The 17,125-nt window shown below is 49.5% G+C and overlaps 1 protein-coding gene across 1 annotated transcript in view; it reads right to left on the reverse strand.

Annotated features, from left to right (window-relative positions):
• rereb (arginine-glutamic acid dipeptide (RE) repeats b) overlaps window positions 1-17,125 on the reverse strand; it is a 39,677-nt gene that overhangs the window by 2,955 nt on the left and 19,597 nt on the right. Inside the window, exons 11-17 of the mRNA XM_030350507.1 lie at window positions 9,697-9,807; window positions 6,437-7,098; window positions 5,704-5,922; window positions 4,193-4,397; window positions 2,957-3,791; window positions 1,310-1,447; window positions 1,037-1,217 (exon numbers count right to left, since the gene is read on the reverse strand). Coding sequence (XP_030206367.1) covers window positions 1,037-1,217; window positions 1,310-1,447; window positions 2,957-3,791; window positions 4,193-4,397; window positions 5,704-5,922; window positions 6,437-7,098; window positions 9,697-9,807 — 2,351 coding nt within the window. The remainder of the gene's footprint in view (window positions 1-1,036; window positions 1,218-1,309; window positions 1,448-2,956; window positions 3,792-4,192; window positions 4,398-5,703; window positions 5,923-6,436; window positions 7,099-9,696; window positions 9,808-17,125) is intronic.

A 17,125-nucleotide genomic window follows, 5' to 3' on the forward strand; every position in this document is an offset into this window, starting at 1 on the left:
TGGAGAGCTGAAGGCGTGGGGGTTTACACGCAGACAAAGCACTAGGGGTGTCAACAATAATCGATTCGGCGATGCATCGCAATGCGGGGCATGCACGATTCAGCATCGATGCAGCAACGTGCCATAATCGATTATGTCGCTGTTTATTTTTGGGCCTCGAGTGGACAATAGAGTTGTGAAGTACATGCTAAGCGGCGGAGCTAGCAACAACAACAACACTAGCCTGATTTCCACCAGGGACGAAAGCGCCGCGGTCACCGCTGCTGTTCGCTGCCACCCTAATCAATGAAACCATTTCCACCGGCTCAGCAACGTCCCAGAAAACCGTTGCTGAACCGCGTCAATTTCAACAGAGCAGATCGAGCCGGGCAGGAAGTGAAAAAGTAAAAGCCATAGAGCATCCGGTCAATTTTCAAAATAAAAAACAATACTCAGCTCATGTAGCCTATAACAACTTCACATCAACATAACGTCATGACCGGTGGCACCAGGTCAGCAGTCAATCAATCAAAGGGTCTCAGAGGGTCGGCAGCATGGACGACGAGAGACTGATTCTCGAAGTGGAGCAACATAAAATAATTTATGAAACATATCATCCTTTTTATAAGGACAATGTTAGAAAGGACAAAGTCTGGCATTTAATTGCAGTAGGTTAGGGAGTGGAAGGTGAAAAAATTTGCCTTATTGTGTGCAGTAGAATTTTTATGCATCGCAATGCATCGTAGAATCGAATTGAATCGAATCGTTACCTGGTGAACCATAATCGAATCGTGAGGGCAGTGCCAATGCACACCCCTACAAAGCACGCTGACATAGTTACGCGAAATGCAAAGCAGACCAACACAGCTCTAATTTGAAATAACACCTGGTCAAACACAAAACACATTTAACTGCCGAGGTACGAACAAATGTTGACAGGCTAACTTATAGTCCAGATATCGGTACTGGCGCCGTTACCGGTGCAAATGCAAACGCAGACCAAAGCTACTAACCATCTGTCAGTCAAACGCTCTGCCCAGCGGTGCTGGACACCCACCTGTAGTAGTCCTCCTGGCCGGGCAGCGGGCCGCCGCCGTGCAGGTGGTGGTGCCCATGCAGCCACTGCTGCTCCAGGGCCATGCGCTGCAGCTCCGCCGACTGGGCGTGCATCGCCTGCAGCTGGTGGGCGGCCGACATCTGGGGCATCTGGCCCTGCATCTCCCGCGGATACGCGACGCCTGGAGCGAGACAAGACGCACACCTCACACTTAGCCTGGAGGGAGGGGACTGGGGGAGGAACAGGAGCGCTCTGCTGGGTGGGAGGTCTCACCGAACAGCGGGTGCCGCAGCATGTCGTGGTCGTGGGGGAGGTCGTTGAGTAAGGGGTTGGGGACGGGCCCGTTTGGGAACGGGAAGCGGGCCAAGCGGGGCCCAGTTGCCATGGGGTCCAGAGTGTGTGGAGAAGAGCCTGAAGGTCAAAGGTCACAAACGTGAGACCCGAAAATGAAAAGATGAGCTGCATTGCCTCATACCTCAGTTCATGATCACTTCCATCACTTAGGGCTAGCCCCATACGTCATTTACAGTTTTGAATAACTTTTTAAAGGTTTGCCAAATGAAAGAAAAGATAAACTCCTCATTCTCTGCCTGACAACTGTGCATGCTGAGACCATCCACACGTTTTCTCTGCTTCTAGAAAGAACGGCTAAACGCTTTTCCTTTTCATTTCTAGTGTTATTTGAATTAAACAAAAAGCTCGGGTAGGACTGCTGTGTGGACGTCAGTGGCTGTCGGATCCAGTGATCCATCTCATTCTGACAGCAGGCCTACTTCCACTTATTAAAAAGCTAACAAACATTGTGCATGTTGATCCATTGCCACGGCAGTAGTAGTGGTTATCAGTCTGAATTAGGGCTGTCACTTTTTCCAAAAATGAAATTCGAATGAATTTCGAATGTCCATAATTAATTTGAATACATTCGAATACATTCGACCCCCCCCCCCCCCCCCCATAGAACTATTAAAAAAAAAAAAAAAGTGGAAATCACGTGTACCTACTGAATTCAAAACAGCACAGGATAAAAACACATCTTTGATAACACATTTGTAAACACAACAAGAGGAAGCTCCGACACACAAGTGCGGCTGTCTTTTACGCATCAACAATAACTGATCGGAGCGCGATATGCGGAGCGCATGTCGTCCATGGCACACACAGCCTATACAAACGAACAATCTGTGAGGCCGACATCCAACACGGCATGCTGCTCTTTTTATTCCTTACGGAAAGAAAATTACAAGTAGTCTCGCAGCTCTCCGTTACCGCTGCAGCTGCTTCTGTCAGCCGTGCTGTATAAGTCCCCAAACAGGCTGCCCATCGCGCCCAGCGCAGCAGCGGACTTTTCTCCCTGTTGTGTGCGATCAGTGTCGGTCTCCGTTTCAATGAGCTCGTGTCAGAGGCTTTCAGTCACGAGATGTTTCTGTGCAGGGGAAAGGTGGACTAAGCGGGGATCCAGGAGGGCCGCTTTATTGAGGAAAAGCCACTCGCCGCTCTCTTCTTTATAGCGCATTTTTACAGTTCGAATGGAGAATTACACTTCGAATTCGAACTTTTCACCCCACCTTCGAACGAATATTCGAACTTCGAATAAAAAGTGACAGCCCTAGTCTGAATATTTGACCTACCATCAATATTAGGATCAGCATTTTCTATTTTCTTACTTTTTTTAATTATAAAACGGATTGGGTTCTGGTCCTTGACAACGTACACCACTGACTGCATAACCATTCAGTTTAAGTTTTAATGCGCCGCTGATTATACTGTCAAAAGGGACTATATTGCCTTAGGAAAAATGATTACTTTTCCATTATATACACACTATGTAGCTATGTGTATTTATTGAAACCTTCCTCAGTAAGCGCTCAGCGGTGGTTTAATACCCAACAGCGCCCCCGGGTGGTGCTTTAAGAGGCCCACCTTGGTTGAGGGGGTCCTGCTGGTGCAGGTGGAGGTGTGAGTGGATGTGGGAGTGCTGGTGGTGGTGCGGCGTCACGTTGAGCATCTGCAGCCGGGCGGCCGGGTCGCTGGCCACCGACGCCATCCTCTCGGCGTGCAGCCGTTCGGCCGTCAGCCGCTCTGCGTAGCTCAGCTCCGGCCGCAGCTGCTGGTTGGCCATCATCATGCGCTCGCGCTCCAGGTGGTTCAGCCCCGGGTGGAACTGGGCGAAGTGGTGCGGCGGGCCGGCCATGTGCGGCAGCACAAGAGCGCCGTGCCGGGCGAAGTGCTCCATTGGGTTGGCCGAGGGGTGCATGGCCTCCAGCTCCGGGGGCTTCATCTCGTAGCCGGGCTTCATGCGCTCCCGGAGCTCCCGCTCCCGTAGGTTGCGCAGCTCGCGCTCGCGGAGGCCCGGGTCATTGCCGTACAGGCCGGGCATGTGGTAGGCCAGCAGAGGCTCCCCGGGGCTCAGGGACATGAAGAAGGGGTGGTTGCGGTTGGTTGGCGACATGACGTGGGGGCGCGCATACTCGCTGAGCGTGCGCAGGGCGGGCGTGTCCGGCCCGATGTAGGGGGGCACGGCCGCCACCGTGGTGGGCGGCTGCTCGAAGGAGGAGCGCATGTGGCCGTGGGCGGACATCTGGGCTGACATCTGAGCCGACATCTGAGCCGACATCTGGGCGGACATCTGGGCGGACATCTGGGCGGACATCTGGGCGGACATCTGGGCGGACATCTGGGCGGACATCTGGGCTGACATCTGGGCTGACATCTGGGCATCGCTCATGCGACTGTCTTGGGATGAGCTGGAGACTCTCTGGGGGGGAAAGGGGGGACGGTCATCAATCTACAGTGACATGTGGGCATTTACATTGAGGGCATACAGCAGACGCTTTTAACCAGAGCGAGTTACAACCATTAATGCACTCATTCACACTCCGACGGCGGAGTCAACCACGCAGGGCGACAGCAAGCTTGTCGGTTTAGGTTTAGGTGTCTCGCTCAGGGACACCTCGACACTCAGCTAGGAGGAGCCGGGGATCGTACCAGCAAGGTTACGTCATCCCACTCCACCTCCTGAGCTATATATCTATATAATATCCTTACACGTAATAAGCGTGTTCACACTACATGCCTGTTCCGTCATTTAAACATTTACATTTACAAGCGTCCCCAATGAAGTACCAGAAAAAACAGAAAAGTGAAACCTTAACTCACCACATTTTTGTCTGCCTCCCTCTCTCGCTCTCTCTCCCGGTCCTTCTCCCTCTCCCGCTCCTGGCGAGCGCCGAGCTCCGCCTCTCTCCTGGACTTCTCCATCGTCTCCTCCCTCTTCTTGGCCAGCTTTGAGGCGGCCAGCGGTGTGAAGAAGAGGTCTGTTCTGGAGCAGGAGTTGTAGCCCCGGTCCCAGTGTTTGATAAACCTGGATCAGAGAACACATGTTAGAAGAGTTAAGGTCTGCGTTGTTCCTGCTCCATTCCATGTACCCCTGGTGATTTGCCCTATCAACACATACAGTGACGTTCATAGGCCTACGGACGCCGGACTAGACAGGCCAAGAGACGGCCCAGCAGAGTCTAACAGTCCCCAGAACCCGCTGAGTGACAGGAACTCCCTTATTTCAGGGCCTGTCCAGTTTTTCTAGAAAGATGGAATTTGTTTTGCAAACAAAATAAGCTGTATTGATAGTCATCGGATAGGCCGGAAAGCACCGTTGCGTTAATGTAAACCGTTGTGGATTCTCTCTGTCCTCAGCAGAGTCTTATGATTTGTTCTCTTGCTCCCCATGAACTCTCCCAGTCATGTTTCTGCTTTCACCCAACGACAACACAGGTGTTCCGCAAGTGATCAGGAAATGTTACAAAGTCTTGAGCGGGGCAAATTGCCTGTGCAGATTTCAGACGATTTTAACATCGATCCCTGTTCCTATACATAATTCAGCCCAGGCAGGAAATCTCCTGGAACTTTCAACGGCCTGCATGTGTCACAGAGGCTTTAGTAACCATTTAAATAAGTCATGCTTCCTCTTGTTGTCTTAACAATCAATACATTTTATAAAAGATTAAATATTGCATCATCAATGTTAATATACATAGAAAAAAGGACCTGGATCTAAGAGGGATGCACTTTGTCACTCTTTGTTATTACACAGCTCTTCTTAATGCTGTAGAATGCTTAGTTCACTCGAATGGGCCTTCCCAATGTTTGGCAGTAATTCTTTTTTGCATAATTGCAAAGCATAATTGACTGCTTTCAAGGAAAGTGATTTTTTTTGCCTCCGATTGACGCCTTTCCAATCACTCCAACCACTTCAAGTGGTCCGTTAACTTATCAACCCCAGCGTATTCGTTTGTTAAGCTATTTCAACATCTCTGTTGAAATAGTTCTCTACTGTTCCAACACTACGAATGGTAACAAATAAATTGTCATTTCTTTAGATTTGGCAAAGCAAGACCCCTCCGCTTGGAGTCGGAGTCCGGTCTGCTTTCTATACATTACCCTGACAGTGGATACGGTACCTGGCAGACTGGCGGTCTGCGTTCTATACATTGCCCTGACATGGTGGATACGGTACCTGGCGGTCTGCGTTCTATACATTGCCCTGACATGGTGGATACGGTACCTGGCGGTCTGCGTTCTATACATTACCCTGACAGTGGATAGGGTACCTGGCTGGCAGACTGGCTGTCTGCGTTCTATACATTACCCTGACATGGTGGATATGGTACCTGGCAGACTGGCTGGCGTGGCTGGCGATGTTGACGACCGTGGGCTCTGGCGAGGGACTGCTGGCCGGAGGAGGCGGGCTTTCCGCTTCTTCTAGCTCATCCATTGGCTCCTCCTTGATGTGAATATGTGCCCTGTGTGGGCTGCTGGTCGGGGCGCAGGGCCTCAGAGAGTGAGGAGGTAAGGATGGGTTGAGGCTGGGGGCGGGGCCCATCTTGTGGCTGGAGGTAGGGCCTGTATTGTGGCTGGGGGCAGGGCCTATTTTGTGGTTGGGGGCAGGGACTATGTTTGGGATGGAGGCGGGGCCTATATTGGGGCTCGCAGCAGGGCCCGTGTTGTTACTGTTGGCGGGGCCCATGTTGTGGCTGGGGCGGGGCCGACGTTGTGGCTGGGGCTGACGTTGTGGCTGGGGACGGGGCCAACGTTGTGGCCGGGGGCGGGGCCTACGTTGTGGCCGGGGGCGGGGCCTACGTTGTGGCCGGGGGCGGGGCCTACGTTGTGGCCGGGGGCGGGGCCTACGTTGTGGCCGGGGGCGGGGCCTACGTTGTGGCCGGGGCGGGGCCTACGTTGTGGCCGGGGGCGGGGCCTACGTTGTGGCCGGGGCCTACGTTGTGGCTGGGGCCTACGTTGTGGCTGGGGGCGGGGCCTACGTTGTGGCTGGGGGCGGGGCTTACGTTGTGGCTGGGGGCGGGGCCTACTTTGTGGCTGGGGGCGGGGCCTATGTTGTGGCTGGACTGTGCCATGGCGGAGAGGGTTTGGGGGTGGGGGTTGGGCAGATGAGACGAATGGGCGCGGGGGTGGTTCTGAAGGTGGGGGAGAGCAGCCAGCTGGGCGGCTGGGAGGCTCTGCATGAGCTGCAGGGGGGGAGGGGGGGCCCCGGGGGCATGCTGGTTAGGCAGGGCGTTGAGGGGCTTGAGGGCCGGGGGCGGGGGCAGGTTGGTGGGCATCTGGGTGAAATGCGTGGCCGACAGGTGGGGCGACTGTCTGAGCGAGGGCGGGATGGGGGTGGTTGGGGGAGGCTTGGCCTGGGGTACGGAGGGAGGGGCCTTCGGGACCAGGGGCTCCCTGGAGAAGTGGGGCGGGGCTTGGCGCGGGGGGCCGTGAGGCGGCGCCTGGGCCACAGGGAGCGGGCCCGGGGCGGGTGGAGCGTGGAGGGGGTCCGGAGCGCCGTGGGGGGGCTGGTGAGCGGGGACATGCGGGGCGGCGGTCTGCGGGCCGCTGGGCTGCGGGGAGGAGTCCGAGTCGCTCTCATTGCCAGGCTGCGGGCTGGGGATGCTGGGGGAGGAGCTGCGGTTGTCCTGGTCGATGTCTTTGGTGTCACTGCCGTCCTCGTTGGCACTGCGGCTGTCGGAGCTCTCCTCCTCCACCTCACCCTCCGACCGAGACACCAGCGCCTCCTGCAGGAGCATAGGGCGCGCACTGAGCTGGGCCTGAAGATTACATTCAAGGGCTGACGTCATGAGCCAGGCCCATCATAGTGATGGATAAGCTGATCTGACCCAGTCCACTGGGTTGTACTGGACACGCCCCCTAGTGATGTCACAAGGGCACGGGGAACGGCCGATTACAGTGTTTCCCCCAGAAAATGTCTTAGTCAAGGTGGTCTAGGAGCGGGGGGTCTCATGGCCCTGCAGGGTTCGTAAGGGTTTCAGTTGATGCCGCCGGTTCAATTCCATTCAAAAAGCTTTATGGCACGACCATTGTTGTAAACAGTAGTACCGATGCATTATTTATCTTTATTCTTTATACCTGATGGAAGTATGTTTTCTTTCCCTACGAGTTTTCTACTTTGTTTTTGCATAATAATCTATAGAAGTTGTCAAGGCGGGGCCCTATTTTTTCAAGGCCTTAATCATACAGTGCTGGAGGAAACACTGGATTTTCAAAACGGCTTGTAATGGCTCATCACACTCAAACCTGGTGGCATGATATCACCCCTTTAAGGGGTGGGTACATTGAGCTCAACTTTGGGCACCTGCAGATACCATGTACTGGTATGAATATGTTGAATAGTTAATGGGATTTACCACAATAATGGTTTTGAATGACACGTAAGAGTTTGTATTTCATTTCTCATTTAATGCACTGATTATTATACCGGTTATTATTATATGGTGAATTAATGGTGAATTAATCTGAGCTCACCACGTGTTGATATGTGTACAATACGACAACTGAATAATAAGCATAGAGAAAGGCAGCAGTCCTCGCCTGGTAACGCAACAGTTTTACAGAAACGGCACGGTTTGAGAAGTGTCCAAAAACCACGCATGAACACGGACACGTTGGCTGCCCTTTTAGAAGATTATATCTACACCAGCCATACAGAACTGTACGGCTGGTGTAGTTAGAGTTAGTTAAAGCATAAAGGTCCCATGGCATGCTACATTATGGATGCTTTAATATAGATATTAGTGGGCCCCACCCACAGCATTTGAATACGTTCCCGAAATTCTGCCGTGGTGCAGAATTACAGCCACTACGAGCCAGTCGCACATTGAGCTTTCCCCAAATGCGCCGTTTCTTTGTCAGTAGCTTTAATGCAAATGACGAGGAGAGAGGCGGGTCAAGGAAGAGGGTGGGGGTGTGGCCCTGAGCAGCTTTTGGCCACGGTCCCATGCGCTCTGTTTACAGTGGATGTATCGCAATGGCGAGGCGCACACAGCCTTTGGCCGTGTTCTGTAAGTATTCTAGACAACTCCGGGTGCTCCGGCGGGGGTCTTGGAGCTCTGTATCTAAATAATATCACATTATACGTAGATATCAGAACCATATAATATATATTATCACGGCCAAAAGCTGTGTGCGCCTACAGACGATATTATGAATCTCAAACGACTGCATCGGGTTCTCCAACGTCTCTGGTTCTTCCACGCCCACATCAATCTGAAGTAGACTGAACCGCCCGCTGCCCGCTGCTGGGCGGTGGTGCTTCGCGGCGGTGGTGCCTCGCGGCAGTGGGCAGTGGGGCTCCGGCGGGAGACAATCAAGGGCAACAATCCCTTTCTCGTCCATGTCGCAGTGCATGTACTTCAGGGAGTCAAAGCCAAAGTTCCTTTCCCCCAATTATTTCTCAACCATGGCAGAGATAATCCCGACTACAGCCTCGTTGGGGAAATACCAGAGACGTCAAAGAACCGACGTGTTATGTGCCATAACACCAACAGCAGAACGGTTATCAAAAATAAGAAAGAAGTGTACAACACAGGGTTTACTTTCCCGTTAATGTCCGGCGTTCTATGCAATATCCCTTACATTTCCCGCTGCTTCGGGTTTGCCTTTGTAGGCGCGGGCGAATCCGCTGTCAGTGCGTGTGCATGTATGATATGCGGGTTTATCCAATAAGTGGTAGTGTACCCGCGCACCATTGGCATGTATGCACGCTTGTCTGTGTGTGTGTGTGTGAATGAGAATGACAGGGAGAAAGAGTGCTATGCGGAGATGAATGAACGGAACGATATTTAGATTTAAAAATCGCTAAAAAGGAAGAAAAAGCATGTATGGGAAACACTGCCATTATTAAAGTGCATAGAGTTATGAGCAATCAGACCATCCATATCATAAATAGAAGCAGTATGATCATATAAAGTAAAGTGCATTGTTGAAGGGCATTAATAAAGTGCATAGATGTCAGAGGTAGTCTGATAGTCCATAGTCCATGTTCAAAAGGAGAGGGGGGCGGGGCAGGGCAGAGGCAGTGGCGGGGCCTTTGTGTTGAGTAGTGTTACGGTGCTATGAAAGAAACAATTTCTGAGCCTGCTGGTTGGACCCCTGAGGCTCCTGTAACGTCGCCCCGACGGTAGTACAGAGAACAGTACGTGACTGGGGTGTGTGTGGTCCTTGATGATGTTGTAAGCACGCCGCAGACACCGTGAGTGATGAAGGTCAGCGATGACAGGGAGTGTTGTGCCAATGATTTTTTGAGCAGTTTTCACCACTCGCTGTAGGGCTTTCCTTTCAGCCATGTATATGTAGATGTATATATAACTTCTTACCTGGGTCTTGGGCTTTTTGGCTGTCATTTTGCTGAGCTCATCAGTCTCCTGGGCCACCACCTCCCTTGCTCGCTTGGTGGTCTTTGGTAACAGAACCTCTTCTTTGAGCTTCTGACCGGCGACACGAGGAGGAAACGATCTCAGTTACAAGGAGATGCAAATTCCTACTTACATTATTTAACATTACATCACATAGGGAATTGGGGCGCGATATCTATCTGCTGACCAGCAACACGCACCATTCACCGCTAAGAAATGAGAATACGTTTGCTTTTCAGAATGGATGAATGTTTGTGGAGCGCAAAAGGATCAACAATGTCTTTTTTTATTTTTCCTTCATATTTTCCCGACGTTGGTTTTTCGATACGTTTCCGAGGGTACATTCAAAAAGTTAAAGGAACACTCCACCCACTTGCATTAAGCTTTGCATTGTTAGAAACACAGTCATACTTTTGAATGGTCATGCAACACTATCTAATTTTCCCCTGAGACGGGAGAAATCCGTACTTACCTCTTACACTTCATTTCGTCATTTTACGTCATTGCCAGAAGGAAATACAAGAGGGGGGATTTCTATTGAGACTACAAGCACTAGTCACACCCTTTCAAATCCGCCCATAGGGGGTGAGACCTAATGCAATAACAGACCTATCACAGATCTGTGCCAGTGCGTTAGACTTCACCTGCAGAAAACATGGCCGAAGGTACTGAATATGCAGACGGACACAATATGGAGGATTGGGATTTTGAAGAAGTTATGGTAGAAACAGACGTTTGTGGCTACCTTTATGAGCCACAATATAGCGACGAGCAGCTGAGGGCTATGGAGGAACAGGAGGCGGCTGAAGCTGCTGTCGCTACAGCCGAGGCAGACGACCTGCCTGCCGCAGACGAAGAGCCCACAATGGCTCGAGCTGGGGCGGATTGGTGGTGCCTGTGCTATCACTGTGCGCCAATGGCCACAGAACAAGAGTCTGTCCGCTGCCGAGAATTCCAGCGGTGCCAATTTCTTCAGGACGAAATCACAGAATCGGAGGATGACACGGACGTGTGTTGTCGATCACCCGAGTTTCACACCCCAGGCTTTACGCCTCATCTGAACAGTTGGGTATTGGATAAACATTTCCGGACCCAGATAGTGTACTGGAAACGCCAGCCAAAGCTCGCTGTGAGAAACAGACGTCTGAGCATAGAGTAAGTGTTTGCTTTTTTACTAAAACCTTGGCTACATAGTTTTGAGTCCCGGGGAACATGACAATGTATTTATCCAAAAGTAGCTGATCTTATTGGCAGATCATAGGCTACGTTACATTAGCTTAAAGTCTGTGTAATTCTGTATAGGCTACTCAAGGCATAATTTATCTTGCTTTGCTAATGTTGCTCTTCCTTTCTTAGACAGTATCGGCTTCCTGTGTTGTCCAGGCCATCAGAGCTAATTACCCAGCACAAGATGGGCAGTACCGTGGCTTCCAGGAGACAGTAGATGCTGAAGATGAGCTGTGACTATTTTGACTCTAGCAAACGCACACTACACGTTTTATTTTTGGAAATAGTTCATATTTTTTCACGAATAAAACATTAAATTCATGTTGTTTGTTGTGATCTGTTTACCAAACCAAGTGCTGTTATACTAAAGTAGGCCTACTGTATAAGACAAACACTTATTTCAACTGGGGAGAAAAGGTTGAGTACAAATACTTGATATGCTGAGCTACTGTAATTAGCAGATGTTTTTATGCTGTGCAGTAATATACAAATGATGCGTTTGAAAAAACGTCTAAAGTCTAGAACTAGTCAACATATCACAGGGATATGTTTACACAAAGTTTGCTCGTGATAACACTCGCGCTAGGACCATGGGTCCTTCCCCCACCAAACGGAAACAGGCAGGCGGTGCAGCGAGAGCAATGCACTGTGGTAGTTGGAGGATGTCTTGCTTTTGAGCCAGAGAGACACTTTCTGCCTTTTCTCAGGCCAGGTGTACCGATTTCAATTATTTTTGCACATTTATAATACATATGATTATTTACTTCATTAACCTTCAAATCTCCATCGGTGAAGTATCCCTTTAATTAGAAGAACATCTACAGTACTTAGATTTGGCTACTCGCTGATGTTTAATAGTGGAAATGGCATTGTAAAAAGGTACAATTTGAGCGTTACAAATTCCAATATAATCAGAAGATCAACAGCTCTAGATTTGAATCTTTGCTGAATCCTAAAGCCTCTCACCATGACGATGCGTAACGTATCGGCGACCTAACTTTTTGTATTTAATATTTTATTCCTGATATTTTTACATTGATTATTATGCATTTGTTTAGTTTAGCTACAGTTATTGATCACCTTTTTATTTTGATTGTTTATTTAAAATGTTCTAACTTTTACTGCGTCTTTTTAAAGACGGGGCGTCTGCCTCTGCGCTGCGCTCTGCCTAGAATTACACCTGTGCGGTTTTTCCCCTGTTGGTGATCAGCTGTTCACTTGCCTCACCCAAAAGTCCAGACTTAGGCTTCAAATAGTACAGAATTCTGCTGCCAGGCTCCACACATTACTCCAATTCTTGCATTATTTCACTGGCTGCCAATTTGTCAGATAATTGAGAATTAAAATTGTATTGCTAACTTTTAAAGCGCTCCATGGCCTTTCTCCTAGTTACATCTCAGAAATGCTAGTGCCCTATTGTCCTACTCGCACATTAAGGTCTTCAGGCAAAGATTTACTAACTATTCCTGAGTCCCAGCTTGCTGCTACAGGGGACAGGTATTTTACTGTGTTAGCCCCAAAGCTTTGGAATGCATTGCCTGAGCAAATAAGGTTAGCTGATTTAGTGACATTTTTTAACTCCCTCATTAAGACTCACTTGTTCATTCGTGTATTTTTTGTTACATAATTGTAAAAAAGAAAAAGAAATAAAAAGACCTGTGATACAAATGTTCTTATACATTTATTTTTGTTTGGTTGTTTTGCTTTCTTTCTTTTTATCTGTAAAGCACTTTGTAGCTCTGTTTAGAAAAGCGCTGTATAAATAAACGGCATTATTATTATCATTATTATTATTATTATTATTATAACGCTTTGACTAGCTTCAGAAGAGAAGCTAGTCAAAAGGAGATTCAATAAACAAATGAATCACAATATTTGCTACAATCAGTGTGTTTACATGCAGTCATTATCGGATAAAGAATCAAATAAGACCTCAACCAGACTTTTAAAATGCATGTAAACACCTTTACCCAGTCTGCTTCGGACCGAAATCAGTACATGAACCGACAAGCGAGATCGGATAAGAACACCTAGATAACTCAATCATAGTCCGGTTTCTACCTGCATGTAAACCCGCGTCGGATTTCGCATTCGGCGCATGCTTGAGATCTTGAGGCCTGGGGCCGTGAGCCGGAAGTAGAAGGTAGTCGTGTTGTTGTCGCCATAGAAACAATTCTTATTTCTATATATATATTATATATATATATATATATATATATATAGTTGCCTAGTAACGGGGACGCTGGCGAGTCTAACGCCGCTCTGTATGGCTTGTTTTTATTCAGTATTTCCGATATTTCTCACGATTGCATTGAACATTTTGCCGTTTTTTTTTGGTCTTTAGTAGTTTAGCTAAGTCTACTAGTTATATATAGTCACTTTTCGCTATTGTCAGTGCGCCAGTTTTCTTTATTTCTACGTGTTTTTACGTGAGGTCGTACAGTTGGTGGACGCTGTTGCCTTTTGAACGCTGTCGCTGCTGCTGCTCACCGGAACGTCATTTTTGAACATTATTTTTTCGCGATTTTCTTTTTCTTTCTAGTCTTTTAACTTTTTCATCAGTTTTCTTTTGCTTACTTTCAACACCTTCTGTCTGAAACCCTTCTGGACCCTTCTGGACCTCGGATCGGACTACAAAGTTAAGTTAAGTAACTGCGTCAGTTTTCTTGATTTATTTATTTATTTCTGAACGTTAAACGTCTGCGTGTTTTGTTTTGTGTTTTGTGCGTGGAGTCGTGCAGCTGTTAGTGGATGACACCTGCTGGCCGGCTAGACTGCTGATAACCCTCGGCGCCGGCGCCGTCCAACTGGCTTCCCCGTCTCCAGCGTAGCTACAACCGGCTTGCTCCACTCCTCTGCCTCCGCTGTGCTGGCTCTGTGGCTTCACCATAATCGCCTGGATCTACCGCTGGCTTCTTCCGACTTCACAACCTGTGGATTTTAACCTGTTCCTCTGGATTGCGCTATGTTTGACTCTCACGTAACGAGCGCATCTCTGCCGCTCAGTTACTCGGTAACGGAGATGTTACGTCTACGGATCTTCTCAAGGACCCAACCACCTCAGCTTGCATCCCACCAGGACATTCTCAAACGACCAAAATACATCCACCGAGGCTCTGGACGGAATTTTCAGTACACTCACACCTGCAACAAAAACATCCGCTCCTTCTGGTCCACTGGGCCCCGCCCCCTTCCTCGCACAGCCCGTACGGTCAGTCCCGTCAATCACAGTGTCCTGTCCCCTCTGCTCAAAGCAACCTGCTACACTCCACTCACCTGTCTGAAACTCTGTCTGCTGAACACCAGATCCCTCAGTAATAAGGCCCTTTTTATAAATGACTATTGTTGACCAGAGCCTAGACATTCTCTGCCTCACTGAGACCTGGCAACAACCAAATGACTTCTCCCATCTAAATGAAGCTGTCCCACCAGGTTTTTCTTTTATTAGCAAACCCCGGGTTAATGGGAGGGGGGGTGGCCTCGCTCTCCTCCATCGTGATAACATCAAAGTCACCACTGTCACAGTCCCCCTTCACTCCTCCTTTGAATGTCTAGCTGTAAAACTCTCCGGCCCCAAACCCACTATCATTGTCACCATTTACAGACCACCAAAACCCTCCGCCGTTTTCCTCAATGATTTCTCATCACTACTTACATCTGTATGTGCAATGTCCCCCACTGTTATCCTCCTTGGTGATTTCAACATCCACATTGACAACCCATCCTGTACTTTTGCTAATGACTTCACATCACTTCTGGACTGTCTTGGCATCACACAACATGTCAACCTCCCAACCCATAACAAAGGTCACATTCTGGATTTAATCTGCTGCACTGACATCACTCCCACAAACCTTGATGTCATTGATTTCCCCATCTCCGACCACAAAGCTGTACTTTTTGACATTCATACCCAACTACACAAAACCAAGGAACAACGGACCATCTCCTTCAGAAACATCAAACTTATCAACACCACAGACCTCTCCACCATGATCAGCTCCTACCCCAACCCTCCCCCAGCTTCCTCCCTGACTGACCTGGTGACTAACTACAATAACTGCCTCTCCTCCTCCCTCACCACCCTGGCCCCCCTGAAAAACCCGCTCAGTCTCATTCACCCACACGGCTCCCTGGTTCACTCCTCTTCTGCGCCAGCTCAAAGCACTGGTCGTCGACTGGAGCGACTCTACAATAAGACAAAACTCACTGTACACCGCCAAATGTATTCGGACCACCTCCATCACTACAAGAATGCCCTCACCACTGCCAAAACCTCATACTACTCCAACCTCATCAACACTGGTACAGGCAACAGCAGAGTCCTCTTCTCAACAGTCAACCACTTACTTCAGCCTCCTAAATCTCTCCCTCCAGATATTTCCACCACCCAATGCACTGCGTTCCTTGACTTCTTCAGCTCTAAAATCAACACCATTCACCAACAACTGGCCTCATCTCGCACCCCCTCTGATGACCCACCCTGGATGATCACCTCTGGCCAACCTCTCATCAGCTCCCTCTCTGACTTCACCCTAGTAACAGAACAGACCGTCTCAGAACTCATCCGCAAAGCCAAAACCACCTCCTGTCAGCTCGATCCTCTTCCCACCTCCCTTGTCAAAGCATGTCTTCCGTCCATCTCCCCCATGATCACCAACATAATTAACTCCTCCCTCACTACTGGTACTGTACCCCTCACTCTCAAGCTGGCTGCCATCACTCCCATCCTGAAAAAACCTGGTGCTGACCCATCTGACCTTAACCATTACCGGCCCATCTCCAATCTCCCTTTCATCTCCAAAACACTTGAAAGGGTGGTTGCCGCACAACTACAGTCCCACCTCGACATTAACAATCTCCACGAACCGTTCCAATCTGGCTTCCGTCCAAAACACAGCACTGAAACAGCCCTAGTCAAAATCACCAACGACCTCCTCCTTGCAGCCGACTCTGGATTACTCACCATTCTCATCCTCCTCGATCTCAGCGCAGCATTCGACACCATCTCCCACCCTCTGCTCCTGGACCGCCTAGCTGGTATTGGGATCACTGGTGCTGCACTCTCCTAGTTTACATCCTACCTCACCGGCCGTCAACAATTTGTTCAACTAAGCAACCACAAGTCTGGGTGTTCAGGTGTCTCACTGGGTGTCCCCCAGGGGTCAGTCTTGGGTCCACTCCTCTTCACCACTTACCTCCTCCCACTGGGCACACTCCTCCGTCACCATGGGGTCCATTTTCACTGCTACGCTGACGACACACAGGTCTACATCTCCACCAAACCCACCGCTGCCATCCCCCCCACCTCCCTCATCACGTGCCTGGAAGAGATCCGGAGCTGGTTGAGCAGGAACTTCCTGAAACTCAATGGAAACAAGACCGAGGCCCTGCTCATCGGATCCAAATCCACCCTCACTAAATCACAACACACCCCAGCTCCACTCATAATTATCGATGGATTCCCAGTACCCTTCTCCTCCAAAGTCAAGAGCCTCGGTGTCATCCTGGACAACACCCTCTCATTCGCACCCCATATTCACAACATCACCCGGACTGCATTCTTCCACCTCCGCAACATCGCCAGACTCCGCCCATCACTGACCCAATCCAGCACTGAAATCCTAGTTCACTCATTTGTCACATCACGCATAGACTACTGCAACGCCCTCCTCACCGGACTCCCCACCAAACTCATCAACAGACTGCTAGATCATTCAGAACTCAGCCGCCCGGATCATCACCCGCACCAAATCATCTGACCACATCACCCCTGTCCTCATTCAACTTCACTGGCTCCCAGTACACTACCGTATCCAATACAAAACCCTACTCCTCACCTACAAAGCTCTCCACAACCTAGCCCCCAGTTATCTCTGTGACCTCCTCCAAGAATACACTCCCTCCCGCTCCCTCCGCTCAACCTCTGCTGGACTACTATGTATCCCCACATCACGACTCACTACAATGGGTGCCCGGTCATTCAGCTGTTCAGCACCCAGGCTCTGGAACTCCCTCCCCCCACACATAAACAATCAGACACCATTACAACCTTCAAGTCACAACTCAAAACTCACCTGTTCAAACTCGCATACAACGTCTAACTGATCACTGTTTTGATTGTTTTTTTGTTTTGTTTTGTCTTGTTTTTATTTATTTCTTA

This window comes from Gadus morhua, chromosome 1 (genome assembly GCF_902167405.1).
Source record: "Gadus morhua chromosome 1, gadMor3.0, whole genome shotgun sequence".
Lineage (NCBI taxonomy): Eukaryota > Metazoa > Chordata > Actinopteri > Gadiformes > Gadidae > Gadus > Gadus morhua.